This window comes from Bison bison, unplaced genomic scaffold (genome assembly GCF_000754665.1).
Source record: "Bison bison bison isolate TAMUID 2011002044 unplaced genomic scaffold, Bison_UMD1.0 scf7180017864331, whole genome shotgun sequence".
NCBI lineage: Eukaryota > Metazoa > Chordata > Mammalia > Artiodactyla > Bovidae > Bison > Bison bison.
The window spans coordinates 3,524,266-3,540,616 of record NW_011494903.1 but is presented as its reverse complement, the minus strand read 5'-3'; the positions used below and the strand labels follow the sequence as shown (position 1 = coordinate 3,540,616).

General features: G+C 40.0%; 1 protein-coding gene across 6 annotated transcripts in view; it reads right to left on the bottom strand.

The window, feature by feature from the left end:
- Positions 1-14,230, bottom strand: part of FYB (FYN binding protein) — a 181,550-nt gene extending 167,320 nt beyond the window's left edge. The window contains exon 1 of one of the 6 annotated variants that reach the window (XM_010853737.1): positions 13,508-14,230. In XM_010853737.1, coding sequence (XP_010852039.1) covers positions 13,508-13,801 — 294 coding nt within the window. In that variant the 5' untranslated portion in view covers positions 13,802-14,230. Of the gene's footprint in view, positions 1-4,478; positions 4,953-13,507 lie in introns of those variants that run through there. The other 5 variants (XM_010853739.1, XM_010853743.1, XM_010853738.1 and 2 more) reach the window with 5 other exon arrangements.
- Between the last annotated feature and the right edge of the window lie 2,121 nt (positions 14,231-16,351).

Genomic DNA, 16,351 nt, shown 5'->3' with positions numbered 1-16,351 from the left:
AATACAATATTGTAAAGTTTAAAAACAAAATAAAATAAAAAAAAGAATTAAAAAAAAAAAAAAACTCAACATTCAGAAAACTAAGATCATGGCATCCGGTCCCATCACTTCATGGAAAACAGATGGGAAAACAGTGGAAACACTGGCAGACTTTATTTTGGGGGGTTCCAAAGTCTCTGCAGATGATGACTGCAGCCATGAAATTAAAAGACGCTTACTCCTTGGAAGAAAAGTTATGACCAACCTAGACAGCATATTAAAAAGCAGAGACATTACTTTGCCATCAAAGGTCCGTCTAGTCAAGGCTATGGTTTTTCCAGTGGTCATGTATGGATGTGAGAGTTGGACTATAAAGAAAGCTGAGCACTGAAGTATTGATGCTTTTGAACTGTGGTTTTGGAGAAGACTCTTGAGAGACCCTTGGACTGCAAGGAGATCAAACCAGTCCAACCTAAAGGAAATCAGTCCTGAATATTCTTTGGAAGGACTGATGCTGAAGCTGAAACTCCAATACTTTGGCTACCTGATATGAAGAACTGACTCATCTGAAAAGACCCTGATGCTGGGAAAGATTGAAGGAGGGAGAAGGGGAGGACAGAGGATGAGATGGTTGGGTGGCATCACCAACTCAATGGACATGAGTTTGAGTAAACTCCGGGAGATGATGATGGATAGGTAGGCCTGGCATGCTGCAGTCCATTGGGTCACAAAGAGTCAGACGCAACTGAGCAACTGAACTGAACTGAACTGTTAGGGATTTAATGAGATGGTGGATGCCAAGGCCTGGGCTTCCCTGGTGGCTCAAATGGTAAAGAATCTAGCTGCAGTGCAGGAGACCTGTATTTGATCCCTGGGTTGGGAAGATCCCCTGGAGAAGGGAATGGCAACCAACTCCAGTATGCTTGCCTGGAGAAATCCATGGGCAGAGGAGCCTGGTGGGCTATAGTCTATGGGGTCACAAAGAGTCAGACACAACTGAGTGACTAACGCTTTCACTACTTTTTCGTGCCAAGGCTCACAAATGTTAATGGACATTATTATCATCTTCCTGTGTTCACTAGGAGTCTTTATACCTCCTTAGGAAATCATTTATTTGGGGCTGGAAAGAAAGAAACCAACATTCATTCAGTGTCTGGCGGCTGCCTGCACTTTAATGGGTGCTTTATAATTACAATCTTATTTACTCTTTGAAACAACCCTTCAAGATACTATCATCATCACCTTCATCATTGTTGGATAAGGAAACAAACTCAGAGCTTAAGTGACTTATGAAAAAACCATGCAACTAGAAAGCGGAGAATAAGTAGGTAGAAATACAGCCTTTGACTGATCTATGATGTCTCCCAAGGAGAAAAAGTAGAGTTTTTTCCCTTCCTTTTATATACTACCTGTCTTTCTGCAACTTGTTATAGAATGTCAGAGGCAATGTTGGGGAGAGAGAAACATAAGGAAATCTACTTCCTTTTTAAGTATAACCTTGATAAGTCCATTCTGAAGGAGATCAGCCCTGGGATTTCTTTTGAAGGAATGATGCTAAAGCTGAAACTCCAGTACTTTGGCCACCTCATGCGCAGAGTTGATTCATTGGAAAAGACTGATGCTGGGAGGGATTGGGGGCAGGAGGAGAAGGGGATGACAGAGGATGAGATGGCTGTATGGCATCACTGACTCGATGGACGTGAGTCTGAGTGAACTCTGGGAGTTGGTGATGGACAGGGAGGCCAGGCGTGCTGCGATTCACGGGGTTGCAAAGAGTCAGACACAACTGAGCGACTGAACTGAACTGAACTGATAAGCTACAAAGATAGGCATCATATATCATTATTGCAACTGGGAAATCCGTGCACCATGTCACTATATAGTTTTGTTGTTTTTGTTGTTTAGTTGCTAAGTTGTGTCCAACTCTTTTGCAGCTCCATGAACTGTAGCCCATCAGGTTTCTCTGTCCATGGGATTTCCCAGGCAAGAATATTGGAGTGGATTGCCATTTCCTTCTACAGGGGATCTTCCCGACCCAGGGATTGAACCTGCATCCCCAGCATTGGCAGGTGGATTCTTTACCACTGAGTCACTAGGGAAGCCTTCACTATATAGGAGGTAAAATTAAAATACATTGTTTTACAAGAGGGTAACTTGGTTAAAAGTCAAAATATATCTGTTTTTTTAAATCTACTTATTCTTTTAGCATTTCTTGCAATGGAAAATAATTAGGCAACTAACATAAATGAATGTTTATGATAGTCTTATCTGTATGACCATAAAGAAAGTAAATTAAAACAAAAAACAATCTCAATGTCCAACTATATGGAACCAATTAATATAAATTACAGAATACAGTGCAGTCATTAAAAATGATTCATTATTAAAAATGCTTTCATAACTCAGATATTATTCAAGATATTTTAAATTAAAAAGCAGATAAGGGAATGGTTTATAAAGTATGATAGTACTTATAGAAAATTTATAAGATACATTTTAAATGACAAAATTCTAGAAGGATGATAAAGCGTCTGCCTGCAACGCATGAGACCTGGGTTCAATCCCTGGGTAGGGAAGATCCTCTGGAGAAGGAAATGGCAACCCATTCCCAGTACTCGTGCCTGGAAAATTCCATGGATGGAGAAGCCTGGTGAGCTACAGTCCATGGGGTCACAAAGAGTCGGACACGACTGAGTGACTTCACTTTCACTTTCACTTTCAGAAGGATCTATACTAATTTAGCAATGATTGCCCCAGGTGATAGAACTATAGAAAATATGTATTGTGTCATTTCCGCATGTCTATATTTCTAAGAAATTTTCTTTAATAATGTGTTACTTTTACAATAAGATTGTACTCTCTTAAGAAAACATTATGTAAGACATCAAACACACTATCCAATTAAACCTTTCTTTTCTTCTTCTATTACCATCTTGTGTTCCCTAAGAAAATTCAAATAACCCTGTAAACCACAAGGCCCTCACTTATTTTTGAAGAGAATATGGCAATTAAGGTCAAGATCTTTTCTAAGAATCCTAGATCTGCAGACAGAGTTTGGAAACATTAGTGAAAATGATAGTCGCTCAGTAGTATCTGACTCTTTGCAACCCCATGGACTGAAGCCCACCAGGCTCCTCTGTCCATAGCATTTCCCAGGCAAGAATACTGGAGTGGGTGGCCATTCTTTTTTCCAGAGGATCTTCCCTTCCCAGGGGTCAAACCCAGGTCTCTTGCATTGAAGGCAGATTCTTTACCATCTGAGCCACTTCTGCACTTTCCCCATTTTGGCTCACAGGATTTCAGACTACAAACTTGTGCCATGAATTCTTTACCCTGTTCATTCCAGTGCCTACAGAGTGCACTCTTGACCCCAACCAAGTACCTGTAGGGATCATCGCCTCATCCCCATTTTCCCACGGGGAGGTGGCAAAGGCTGTCATCTTCTCCATACGGAGAGATTTTTCAGTCACAAAGTTGTGTTCGACTCTGTGATCCCATGGGCTGTAGCCCACCAGGCTCCTCTGTCCATGGAATTCTCTAGGCAAGAATACTGGAGTGGGTTGCCGTTTCCTTCTCCGTTTCGTCTTGTGTGAGCTGGAGAGTTGGGGAAAGTTGTGTGGAATTAAAAAGTTATCTCTCTTCTGGACTTTGGGAGCCTAAGAACACCACATGTATGAGAACACAGTCAATTATACAGAGAAATAATAGGAAACTAGCAGAATATTAATGCTGTAGTTTAGGTTCCTTATGGGGTAAGCTAGTTTTTATGGCACACTAGCAACCCGGTCATGATTTTAAGTGTGCTCCACATTAGGACTTTCTATTAAATTTGGAACACAAACTGTCCCTAAGATTTGGACTATTTGGATTTTGTTTGCTTCTCTTAATTAAAATAACCAAATTTATTTTTTTCTCTTTCTTTTTTTAAATTTTGTTTTTTGACCATGTTGTAGGAGCATGTGGGCTCTTCGTTCCCAGAACAGGGATTGAACGTGCGCCTTGGAGTGCCTAGTCTTTACACCCGGACCACCAGGGAAAGCCCCTAAACTGCATTTTTCTAAACAAAAGAACTCCTCTTGTAAAACTTCACTATGTTGTCAAAACGACACTCATCTTCAGCAATATTGCCCAATGTGTATCACCGGAGTTTTCTTCAGGTTTCCAAAGTGCTCATGAAAGGAAACTTGACTGCACTGTGTCTCTAAACCAACCATCTTAAGAAGCAAAGACAAAGAATGTAGCTTTTCTTTCTTTAAGGCATAACTCTTCCTCTGTTCGGAAGCTAGAATCAGAAAAGGGAACTCCTGCAGCCACAGTCTCTCAACTGGTATAACGCCTTAGCAACTTTTTTAACAAAGGGAACGACGATGAGATAAGCAAAAAATTCCAGAGGCTTGGAGGACCTGCCCGTGAGGCACACCCGGCCCTCTCTGCTCTATGTAGAAAAAGATCAGATGTTTGCTAGGAGACCAAGGAGAGTCATAAAATCTCTTACTTACCATTTTTTTGTGAAAGAGTTGATGTGCGTGGCACACGGCGACTCCGAAGATGCTGTAACTTGGACAGTGAATGTGCAAGTTAGCTATGCAGACAGTACTTCCTTTTTTGAACCCTGTGGTCTGTCCAGTTTTCACACATTGATATATAAGGTTTATTTGCATATTATCTCAGCCCTCAGAACATTTGTGTAACTGGCCAGGTTTATCCAGTTACTATGCCTCACTGATATGAAAACAGCTACAGGTAGAGCTTAAAGATTGACACAGAAGTTTTAAAAAGTGTCTGAATAGTAAATTCTGTGTATGTTATTAACCCATTTTATATATAAAATGAGTTTGTAGAGGATTCATATTAACATGTTAACAGTGATTGACTTCGGTGGCGACATTATTATAAATAATCCTTGTTTTGTACTTTGCTGACTTTTTGACTTTTCAATTTTGAGTATATAATACTTGTTTAAAACAGAACTATAATCTTAAAAAGAATAAAGTGATAACAATAATTTTAATCATCAAGTTCAATGCATTTAAATCTATCTCATCAATATTTAAATGCAGGACATGTTTTAACCTTATCATAGGATGTTATTCATTTCATTAAAAATCTAAAGTACATAACAGTCTAGGTTCATGCGTTAATTGTTTGGTAATATTTGTTAGCAACTGACATCTTAATTTGGGGTTGCAAATTTCTAAATCTTGTGTGTATTACCACATTAACCTAGCAGAGGGGCATCAGTTTTTTTTGTTTGATCCTGAACTAATACTAATTACTATCATGACAATAAAAATTCTTTAGTAAGTGGATGTTTCCTTTTATTTATTTCTTAAACAAAATGTTTTTCAAAATTGAGATGTGGTTAGAAATATGGATAGAACCATTGCCAGGACAAGACAGAAAGGCAGAGCAGGGGTCAGTTCCCAGAGGTAGAAAGGAATTTGAGATTGCCTTGAGACGGTAGGTATTTTTAAAATGGGGCTTGAGGATACTCTGGAGCTAGAAGAGTAGTCAGAAATTATACTGTCTCTGGCACATCATAAGTACTCAATGAATGAATGGAGGAGGAAGATCAAGGCAAGGCAGGCATGAGAAAACTAGGCATTTCTTTTAGACAATAAGACATTGCCAGAAGACCTTGAAAGGGAGACATTCTTTAGCATAACCAGAAAGCCTCTCATCCACTGTTGAAACAATAATACAAATTAGGTTCTAAGGCAGAAGCTTTTCACCTGGCAGCCCATTATAATCACCTGGGAAGTTTTAAAAAATCCAAGTTTTCAGGTTTAACCTGAGACCATTAAATAAAGATCTCTAGTTTTGAGCCCCAGGCATCAGTGTTTTTTAATACAGCTCCCCAGGTAGTTTCAAGGTACAGGCAAGCCTGGGCTCTAAAAGGAGGAGCAAGTGACATACTAGGGAGATGACAAACAGATTAGCAGGCAAGATTTGCCAGTGGAAATAATCCTGGTGTTCTGACACTGTTTACTATTAAGTTTATCAACATATTTTCACCATGCACTACGTAATAATTACTTTTTCTTGATCATTCCATGACTTTCCTCTCTGGGCCAGTCAGTTGTACAAAAATCACATGATAAACAAAATCTGAGAGATTTCTGTTCACAATGTAGTACAAGTCTCTGGTTAAATGAACACTGAGTTTTAATTTATTCGAGTTCCATTTCAGTTTGTGTTTAATATTTCTAAATGTAGTATATTTAAGAGAGGTATTTTGGCTAAGAAGAAACAGGCTAAAGCTCCCATCCATAACTCATAATCCACCAATAAGTGTTTAGTTTTTGGAGCATAATCATTTCACTTCAAAAAACATGTATTTCAATTATCACTTACGTGAGTACATTTCCTGTGAAGTCAATTAAGTATGCAAATCCTTGAGCAGGAAGATGAAACAGGAAATGCAAGAAAGCTGACACAATATAATGATACCATCTGAAGAAGATAAAGTTTTTTTTTTTTTTTTTGTGGTATAGGCACTGAAATTATTCCTGCTAGCAGAAGGGTGAAGTACCTTAGAGAATGCAAATGTGGTTATAATTCTTCAAATCTCTTTTCATAAATTTGCATTCTGGAGAACTATTTACGTTCAGGCAGTGGTAAAATTAAGCTGTGTCCCTGGTACAAAGTGACAGCTAGATGGAGACTGTGAGACTCAGAGACAAAGTTGGGGGTGGAGGGGCTGGCAAATCCAGCTTCATTTTTTTTAAGTCAGTTTACAAGATGGAGGCAGGGACCACTAATAACAATGTAAGTCACACTGCTTATGCTCCTTATTTGAAAACACTGGCGTTGTTGTATCTATCAGATTTTAAAAGGAGCATGGTTGCAGTTGTTAGCATAGAGGGTTAGAAATACTTAGAAACTCTTACATGATTGATTTCAGCTTTGTAACCTGAATGGCTAACATTTTAGAAAAGAAACAAATGATCATCTACTTTACGTACTCAACATTCACAGGACTGGACAAGACCCCTGAGATAGGAGAACAAGAGGATGTTGAGTCTCACCTCTTCCAGGAAGCTTTCTCTGCTGCTGGCTCATTCATCTCCCCCTTTTCCTGGACTCCTGCAGAGTGAACCTGGAAATGAAGCTCTTTGATATGTTTGCCTTTTATGGTGCTCCATTGTATTGGCTGCATCAAGTTTGGCTCCCTAACCAGATCTGAAATTCCTCCAGTGTGAATTAAATTTTGTACTTCCTTCTGTCACCCTAAGAGCATAGAGTAGCTTTTACTCTTTTTAAAGCTTTTTTTGGCTTATGGGTTCCTTTCAGAATCTGATAAAAGCAGTATATAGTTTGCATACTAATTATGCATGTGCACAGCCTTCCTTGAAGCCCATCATTTCTGGGAAGCTGTAGGAGAACTCTTGGCTAAAGTATCTTCAAATGCTAGGAGATAATCACTATACTGGTGCTTTTCAATGATGAAATGAAAGCACAGAAATGTTCAGTGATCCTTTAAGTTTCCAAATTAGGGAACTGGTCAGCTGAAACTTCATTATTTTGTAAACTTGTCTTCTTTTATCAACATGCATTTGAACTTTGCCAGGAAAGAACAACTCAAACTCACAAAATAGATTCATAGAAATTCAAGGAAGTTCTAGTCTCCCTGTGTATGGAGATATGGAGTAGCCAAATGAAAAGTAACAGGAAAAAAGCAGGATAAGAACAGGCACGCTTTAAAAAATTGTGCAGGAGGAAATGGGTAGCTCCTTGATTTGGCTTATTTCTCTTTCACTTTTCGTTTTGAAAACAAATTTTTTTTTTCACTCTTGTACTTTCTATTTTTGATGAAAGGAGGCCTTAACCCTTTCAGAATATCCATGCACTGGGAAGAAATAACTTGTTACACCAGTGAAAAATCAATTTCTCTTTCAATAGAAAGAGAAATCCTATATTTCAATAGGATCATTACCTGAAAACTGGGTTAGCTTCTTGGTAAGTGTCGAGCCAAAAGACATACCAAGCCAAAGCATAGGAGAAAGAAGATTTTTTTACTTGCAACAAGGAGAACACTGGGGATCTTTCCCAAAGCAGTATCAGCTAGAACAACAACGCTGGGGAAGTTTTAAGTTAAGGGTTAATATATATTCATGAAGCAGCTTGGACAGTTAACAGTCCAAGCTTTAGTTGGCTGAAGTCACGAGAGTCATCAAAGGTCAACATCATCATCTCTTGTTGTTCAGTCGCTCAGTCATGTCCAATTCTTTGCAACCCCAAGGACTGCAGCACGCCAGGCTTCCCTGTCCTTCACAACCTCTTGGAGTTTGTTCAAACTCATGTCCATTGAATCGGTGATGCCATCCAACTATCTCATCCTCTGTCATCCCCCTCTTCTCCTGCCTTGAATCTTTCCCAGCATCAGAGTCTTTACCGATGAGTTGACTCTGTATCAGTTGGCCAAAGTATTGGAGCTTCAGCATCAGTCCTTCCAATGAATATTCAGGGTTGATTTTCTTTGGGATTGACTTGTTTGATCTCCTTGCAGTCTAAGGGACTCTCAAGAGTCCCTCTTAGATGATCTGGTGGTTGAGGGCTTCAGGCTAATCTTTACCACTCCCAGTGAAAGACTCCCACTGAACTGCATTATTTTGTTCCCTTAAGATCATTAATTACTGAGACCTGTTCAAGGACAAACATTGTGGCCAAGCTTAGAGCACAAAATGGTTAAGGCAGAAAATGATTTCTCTTGTGTCAAGAAAGTCATACAGCGTGCAAAGTCGCTTCAGTCGTGTCTGACTCTGTGTGAACCCATGGACTGCAGCTTCCTGTCCTTCCACGCTTCTCTGTCCATGGGATTCTCCAGACTAGAATCCTAGAGTGTGTTGCCATGCCCTCCTCCAGGGAACTTCCCAACCCAGGGTGGAACTTGCACCTCTTAGCTCTCCTTCATTGGCAGGTGGGTTCTTTACCACTAGTGCCACCTGGGAAGCCCTTGGAAGAATTCTATGTTATATATTAATTTACTTACAACTTTCCTATTTTGTGTATAATTTGTATCTTACCCTCTCTTGAGATTTGGGAACTCCTTAAGTTTTGCAGGGGCTTCCTTGGTGGCTCAGATGGTAAAGAATCTGCCTGCAATGTGAGACACCTGGGTTTGATCCCTGGGTCGGGAAGATCCCCTGGAAAAGGAAATGGCAACCCACTCTAGGGTTCTTGCCAGGAGAATTTCGTGGACAGAGGAGTCTGGTGGGCTACAGTCCGTGGGGTCACAAAGAGTTGGACACAACTAAGCGACTAACAGATACACAGCTCTGTAGGATTCTGCTGAGTTTTGTAATCCTTTTATCTCACTGGGTCTGGTCTCTAAGGAAACATTTAACTGGCACCATCAAAATATACACCTTCATTGGGTTGATCATTACCTTTGAAAATGTGTTAATGACTATTGCAGTTTAATGAATAAAAGAAAGAAAAGGTCCTACATGAAAACAGATCTATTTTCCTTTTTGTCCTTCTCCATTCATTCATTTGTTCCCATTTTCCTTCCAAACAGAAAAGTGAAGCCAGAAAGATTTGGAAAATAAGTTGATGGGCTTCAGGAATGAATAGACTGAGATGATGACACAGGGGAAAATGGATCACTATCCCATTCTAGAGTTGTTATCCTGTCCCACTGTCGATTAACTGCAGGTGTGAATATTCTCATTTTCTTAGTCTGTTGTTTAACTTTTTAAATTTATTTTTAATTGGAGGATAATTGCTTTACAATATTGTGTTGATTTCTGCCATATAACAACATGAATCAGCCATAAGTATACATTTATCCCCTCCCCTTTGAGCCTTCCTCGAATCCTCCCTGTTCAATTTTAAAACAGAAATATTTCCATTTTAGTATGGGATAAATAATGATGAAGCCATACAGCTTTTTTGTGTGTGTACACTCTTCGAATATATTTCAAATATAAATTTGAAATATATTCTAAGAGTGTACACACATATATATATTTATATATTATAATAGTTGATTTAATAGCATCTCCAGTTTATACTTTTTTTACTTGAATTTCTTTCTTTTCTCCTTTTTTTAACTTTAAAATTACTCTATTCTCTCCATTTGAAAGATTATTCAACCTTAATCTTTTTTGCACCCTATTGCTCAAATCAAGATTTGTCAGACAAGAAATCTTCCTAAATACAAAATTATTTATGACTTAATTCAAAATCGGCCATACCTGAGTTAAACTAGTAACAATTTTCTTTTTGGTCAGAAGGATAGTAATATTTCTATTTTCAACTCTATAGTACTTTTTGGAACAAAATACTACTACTTCATAATGCTATATGGAGGATGTAGGAATATCTATAATATAGCTATGAAGACAAACAAAACACAATCTGTGAAATGATTCAGTGTCATCCTGATCCTCTTTTCTCTTATCCTTTCCAAGTAGATTGACTTTAGTAGGCTAGCACATGGTTAAAAAAAATCATTGATCAACAAATGATACTGGGATATTCACATTGCAAAAGAATAAGATTGGAACCTTACCTTATACCATATACAAAAATTAACTCAAAATGAATCAAAGACCTAAACTTAAGTATAAGACTCTCAGAAGAAAACATAGGGGAAAGCTTCATGTGACATTGACTTTGGATTCAATGACACCAAAAGCACAGGCAACAAAAGGAAAAGTAGGTGACTTAGACTTCAACTTTAAAAGCTTCTTGAAAATCATATATCTGATAAGGAATTACTTTCCAGAGTATATAAAGAATGCATACAACTCAACAGCGATGATAACAGCAAACAGGCAAAGGACTTAAACAGAAACTTCTCCAAAGAAAATATACTAAAGATCAATAACCTCACGAAGAGATGCTCAACATCATTAATAATTAATTAGGGACATGTAAATTGAAACCACAATGAGATACCACTTCATACCCTATTAGGATGGCTATTATTTTAAAACAAAGTCAAAGTCACAGAGATAGAAAGTAAAATAGTGGCTACCATTGTTGGGGTGGCAAGGAATGGAAAGTTACTGTTTAATGAGAGTTTCAGTTTGGGATGATGAAAAATGTTTGCAGATGGATAGTGGTGATGGTTACACAATATGAATGTACTTAATGCCACTAAACTGTATTGTTAAAAATTGATCAAATGGTAAACCTTATATAATGTATATTTTGCCTCACACACACAAAAAAGCCTCCCTTAAAAAAAAAAAAATCACTGAATCCACCAATTAGATAAAGGAGAGTACTAAGCCACTCTGCCATATATTGTTATCCTCCATTTTCAGGTTTAATCCTCTTGGCTGCCTAATGTCATATACATTAGAGACAAATTTGAAAAGGTTTATATCAATAGCCTTGCATGATAACATAACAACAGCAACCACTTATTGTTCTTTGGTGCCAAGGTCTTTATATGCATTATCTCAATGAATCAACCTAACAATTCTATGAAGGAGATATTATTATCTCTGGGTGTGTCTTGGGGTTTAAGAGTTCAGTAACTTATCTACTATTAAAAAGCCACACCATTCCATTCTCTTGAACCATTTCACTACTCTCAGTATAGTAGTTAGTAATGAAACTCCAGTACTTTGGCCACCTCATGCTATGAGTTGACTCATTGGAAAAGACTCTGATGCTGGGAGGGATTGGGGCCAGGAGGAGAAGGGGATGACAGAGGATGAGATGGCTGGATGGCATCACTGACTCAATGGATGTGAGTTTGAGTGAACTCTGGGAGATGGTGATGGACAGGGAGGCCTGGCATGCTGCGATTCATGGGGTAGCAAGGAGTCAGACACGACTGAACGACTGAACTGAACTGAACTGAACATGAGGTGAGGATGGAGGGGCTGGGAGGGGGACTGGTGAACAGAAGGATAGATGGTTGTTCTATAAATTACTTGTGTGTGTTTGTGTATGAGAGAGAGACACATCCACAAACAGAGACAGAGAGACAAAAAGTTTTATTTTCTTTTAAACTAAACTTAAGCTGAGTCTAGTCTTTATTCACCATTTGGGACAGTTTTTCATAAATATTGAGACACTAACTCAGGAGCTGCTCTTGTGGGGTTTTGGATGCAGTATTCTGCTGTGTTTACAATCAAATACACACTCAAAAGGCCTTGGGGAGATAATGATGTAAAACAAGATATCTCTTGGCAGTGATACAGGTATATGTCTATTGTGTCATAAGTAGAGTAAATAAGCAACCGAAGTTTTAAGTATGAAAAAGGAAAACAGTAAAAATGTAGTGATTCTCTGAAGCTTTCTTGCCCATTAGGCAAGGAAACATGAATTCCCATCCAACTTCCCCAGGTCCTTTGGTAATGGCTGGAGCTCAGTAAAATGAACTGAGTGTAAAGCCTGAGTGTCAGAGGACTATTCCCCCAACACATCCGTCTCTTTGAATTTGTGGGGTGGCCTCTCAGAGGGCCGGTTGTACTGTGCTCAGTCTGGCAGGAAAAGTGAGGACTTCCCTTCTTAGGAAACCTCAATCCAAGCTGAACCACGTAAGCCTTAGCCTCCAGAGGTCTTCCTCTCCCCCAGTTTCTAGTGATTCATCCTCTGTGCTGATTGCTGTTGGGCAGTTTCTGGTGTCACAATGGTGCACCCTGCTGGAAATGCTCTACCAGAAACGCCACCTCTGGAGGAAGTTGGAGAGTCTCATTGTCAACAGTCAGTCAACCTACACTGTTCCCCCCATTTCCAGTAAAGGGACTCTGATAAATCATTATGCTGACCCTCAGGGAATCTCATCAAGGCTCAGCTCTTTTCTTGTTTGACATTTACAATTCACAAGGATGCAAGGAATTCTCAGTAGTTAGTATGGTAACTCTTCCTTGATTCAAAGGTTCTACATTAGAAATTCTTTCAACAGTGGATTGTCTAGGAATAGAGTGAAGTATTTCCATGCATTGAACATCCTAATTCTTTCTGATTGACTCAGACTTCTGGGGGAAGGAAATAGGTACTCTCTTGAGTGCCAATGCTATTTTATACCCTAAAGGGTTGGACATTGTTATTTTTAGAATACCATCCCTGTGTCCTACCTAATATTAAAATACATGTCATATCCAACAGGTTTTTCCTTTGCTAGGAAAAAAAAAAAACACTTGAAAATTGCTTCTTAAATTTTTCTTTTGAGGGGAGACAAGATGACAGAGCAGTAGGTAGAAACTGAGTACATGTCTCTCCACAAAGATGTCAGGAATATATCTTCAGATGCGGAGGATCTCACAGAGAACCAGCTGAGTACTGGCAGGAGTCCCTGACCATCAGAAAGGAAAATATAGTTTCATGCAAAACTTGGTAGGATGAAGGAAGGAAGTGGGGGTGGGGGAGCAGAAGAGTGAGTAGCACCTGATCTGTACCTGGGGGGTGGGTGAGCTGAAGCAGGAGAGACACTTGCATGCAGGTCAACCAGTTGGGACAGAAAGGGAAGCATTTGAGGCTGTCAGAGAGTGAAGCAGCTGATCTGTGACAGTCTGAATGGATTGAGAATCACAGAAACAATTCATGCTGTGGTCCTACGTACCCTGAACAGGGAGGCAAGTCCACTGAAATGCACCGTGGCTGAGAGCAGGAGCATGGGGATTGGAGAGCAATCCCAAGGCAAGGACAGCTGTTGACTGTGAGAAGATGACCAGAGGGGATGGGAGTGAGGAAGTCCGTGGTGAGGAGTGCCTTTGGAGGAGTGCTGGGCAGCTATGGAGGCAGGGTGTTGAGTCATCGCAAGGGGTGGAGCCATCATGGTCACCTCTCTCTCCCCACACACTGGTGACCAATAGAAAAAGACCTCAGCAAGGGTGGCCATTTGAATGCCTAACATGCTGAGCAATAGTAAAGGACCCCAGCCAGGGGTGCCTTTTGAGTGCCTCCTGTGCTGAGCAATAGAGAAGGACCAGTCAGGGAGGCCCTTTAAACACCGCCTACCAGAGACTAGAAGAGAATTCTAATAGTGTTATATCTTCTGCACTTGTTACTGATGGCTTCCCTATACACCTAGAGCTACTGGGATCCCTGCAATACAAGCAGTGGCACCACCTCCACGCTAGGTCTTCACTGGGGCAGAGCTGCCGGAGGCTAGAAAAGAATCCTTATAGCACCATATCTCCTGTGCCTGTGGTTGCTCGCCTCCCTGAGCACTTGGTGCCACTAGGATCCCCACTATACAAGCAGCCACACCACCTTCACAAACGGTCCTCACTGGAGCAGACCCAAGTCCTCCAGGGCAGCCTCAGGAGCAAACTTCTGTGCATGACCCACATATAGAAAGGGAAAGTAAAAGTGTTAGTTGCCCAGTTGGTCTGAGTCTTTGTAACCTCATGGACTGTAGCCCTCCAGCCTCCTCTTTCCATGGAATTTTCCAGGTTAGAATACTGGTGTGGGTTGCCATTCTCTTCTCCAGGTACTTTGATAACCCAGGGATTAAACCTGAGTCTCCTGCATTGCAGACAGATTCGTTACTATATGATCCATGAAGGAAGCACCCCCACAATTGAGATCCAGGGATAGAATGGCTAAGGAAGAGGTTTGAAAACCTTTCCACCAGCTGTACAAGCTGAAGATTAAATCCAGACAATCACCTAAGCAGACTCTGTGTCTATGTCATATATATAAGGATAATGAGCATTCCCAGAGAAGAAAGTATCCTAGCTCTGGCAGCTGTGGACATTGGAGGCTAGAGCACGCAGGGGTAGGGTCAGATTAGTTTGAGCTAATTAGTCCCACAGCAGGTTCAAAGACCAGACCTCCGATGCCATATTGGAGGGCTTCCTAGATGGCAGAGCGCTATGGCTCACAGCTGGGAAAAGGACACGGACTGTCCTTTTATGGAACACGTAAAAGACAGCTATTAGTATTCTTATATTTTGATTTGTCCTGTAGTTCTGGATTTTTTTCTCTGTTCCTGCGATTGCTGATTTATTACTGTTATCTCTATTTGTGCATTTGAGAGCTTTTTTCTTGTTTTTTTTTTTTTTTTTAAGCACACTTTTTATTTCCCTTTTATATTTCTACTTCAACTTTGGCTTTCTACAGTTCTGCATTTTTATGTTTCTTTTTATTTTATTCCTGTTCTTTCCTTGTTATTATATATATATATATATATGTGTATATATATATATATATATAGATAGATAGATCTTTTTTAATATATTTTTATTTAACTTTGCTTTTCCACTTTTCTTTTTTTCACTGTGTTTGTTTCTTTTCTTTCCTTTGCTTTATTCCTTACCTGGCATTCTGCTCTGGTCTTTTTTTCTGTTTTAGTTCATTTTTAATTGTCTGATATCTTTGGTTTCCTTTGTTTACTGGGTCACTCTCTTGTACTTTGTTTTCTTTGGTCTGTTTTGGTTTTGTGTGTGTGTGTGTGTGTGTGTATGTTCCTTTGTTTTTGTTGTTATTTGTCTGAATTTGCTTTCACCATTTGTCTGGGGTTTGTTTTTTGTTTCTTGTTATTTTGTTTGTTTATTAGTTTTTTGTTTGTTTTAACACCCTTTATTGCCATAACAAATGGCTTGTTGGGTCTTCATTCTCTGACCAGAGGTTGGGCTTGAGATTCTGGGATGGGAGCACTGAGTTCAAGACACTAGGCTTCTGAAGAAATACTGACCTCAAGGAGTATTAATCAGTGAGAACTCCCACAAAGACTTTCATCTGTATCCAAGACCTGCTGCTGCTGCTGCTGCTGCTAAGTCACTTCAGTTGTGTCTGACTCTGTGTGACCCCACAGACGGCAGCCCACCAGGCTCCCTCGTCCCTGGGATTCTCCAGGCAAGAACACTGGAGTGGGTTGCCATTTCCTTCTCCAATGCATGAAAGTGAAAATTGAAAGTGAAGGTGCTCAGTTGTATCCCACCCTCAGCAACCCCATAGACTGCAGCCTACCAGGCTCCTCCATCCATGGGATTTTCCAGGCAAGAGTACTGGAGTGGGGTGCCATCGCCTTCTCTGATCCAAGACCTGGCACCACTCCAATTGCTGGCAGCACCCATCTCAAGATGCCTCACCCAAACAACAAGCAATATAAGAACACAAACTTAATCAATCATCAACAGCTTTCCCAAAACACACCGCCTCACACAACCCTGCCCATCAGAGGGGGATAAATTCACTTCCTCCCACCAGAACGCAGACACAAGTCCCTCCCAACATGAAGCCTTCTTAAGCCACTGGACCAACCTCACTCACTGGGGGCAGAGACCAAAAACAAAGGGAACTATGACCCTATAGCCTGGGGAAAGAGACTTCAAAGACAGTAAGTTAAGAAAATTGAAAGACAGAGAAGTATTGTGCAAGTGAAGGAACAAGGTAAAAATCCACAAGATCAATAAATGAAATAGGCAAGCCACCCGAGAAAGAACACAAAGTAATAATA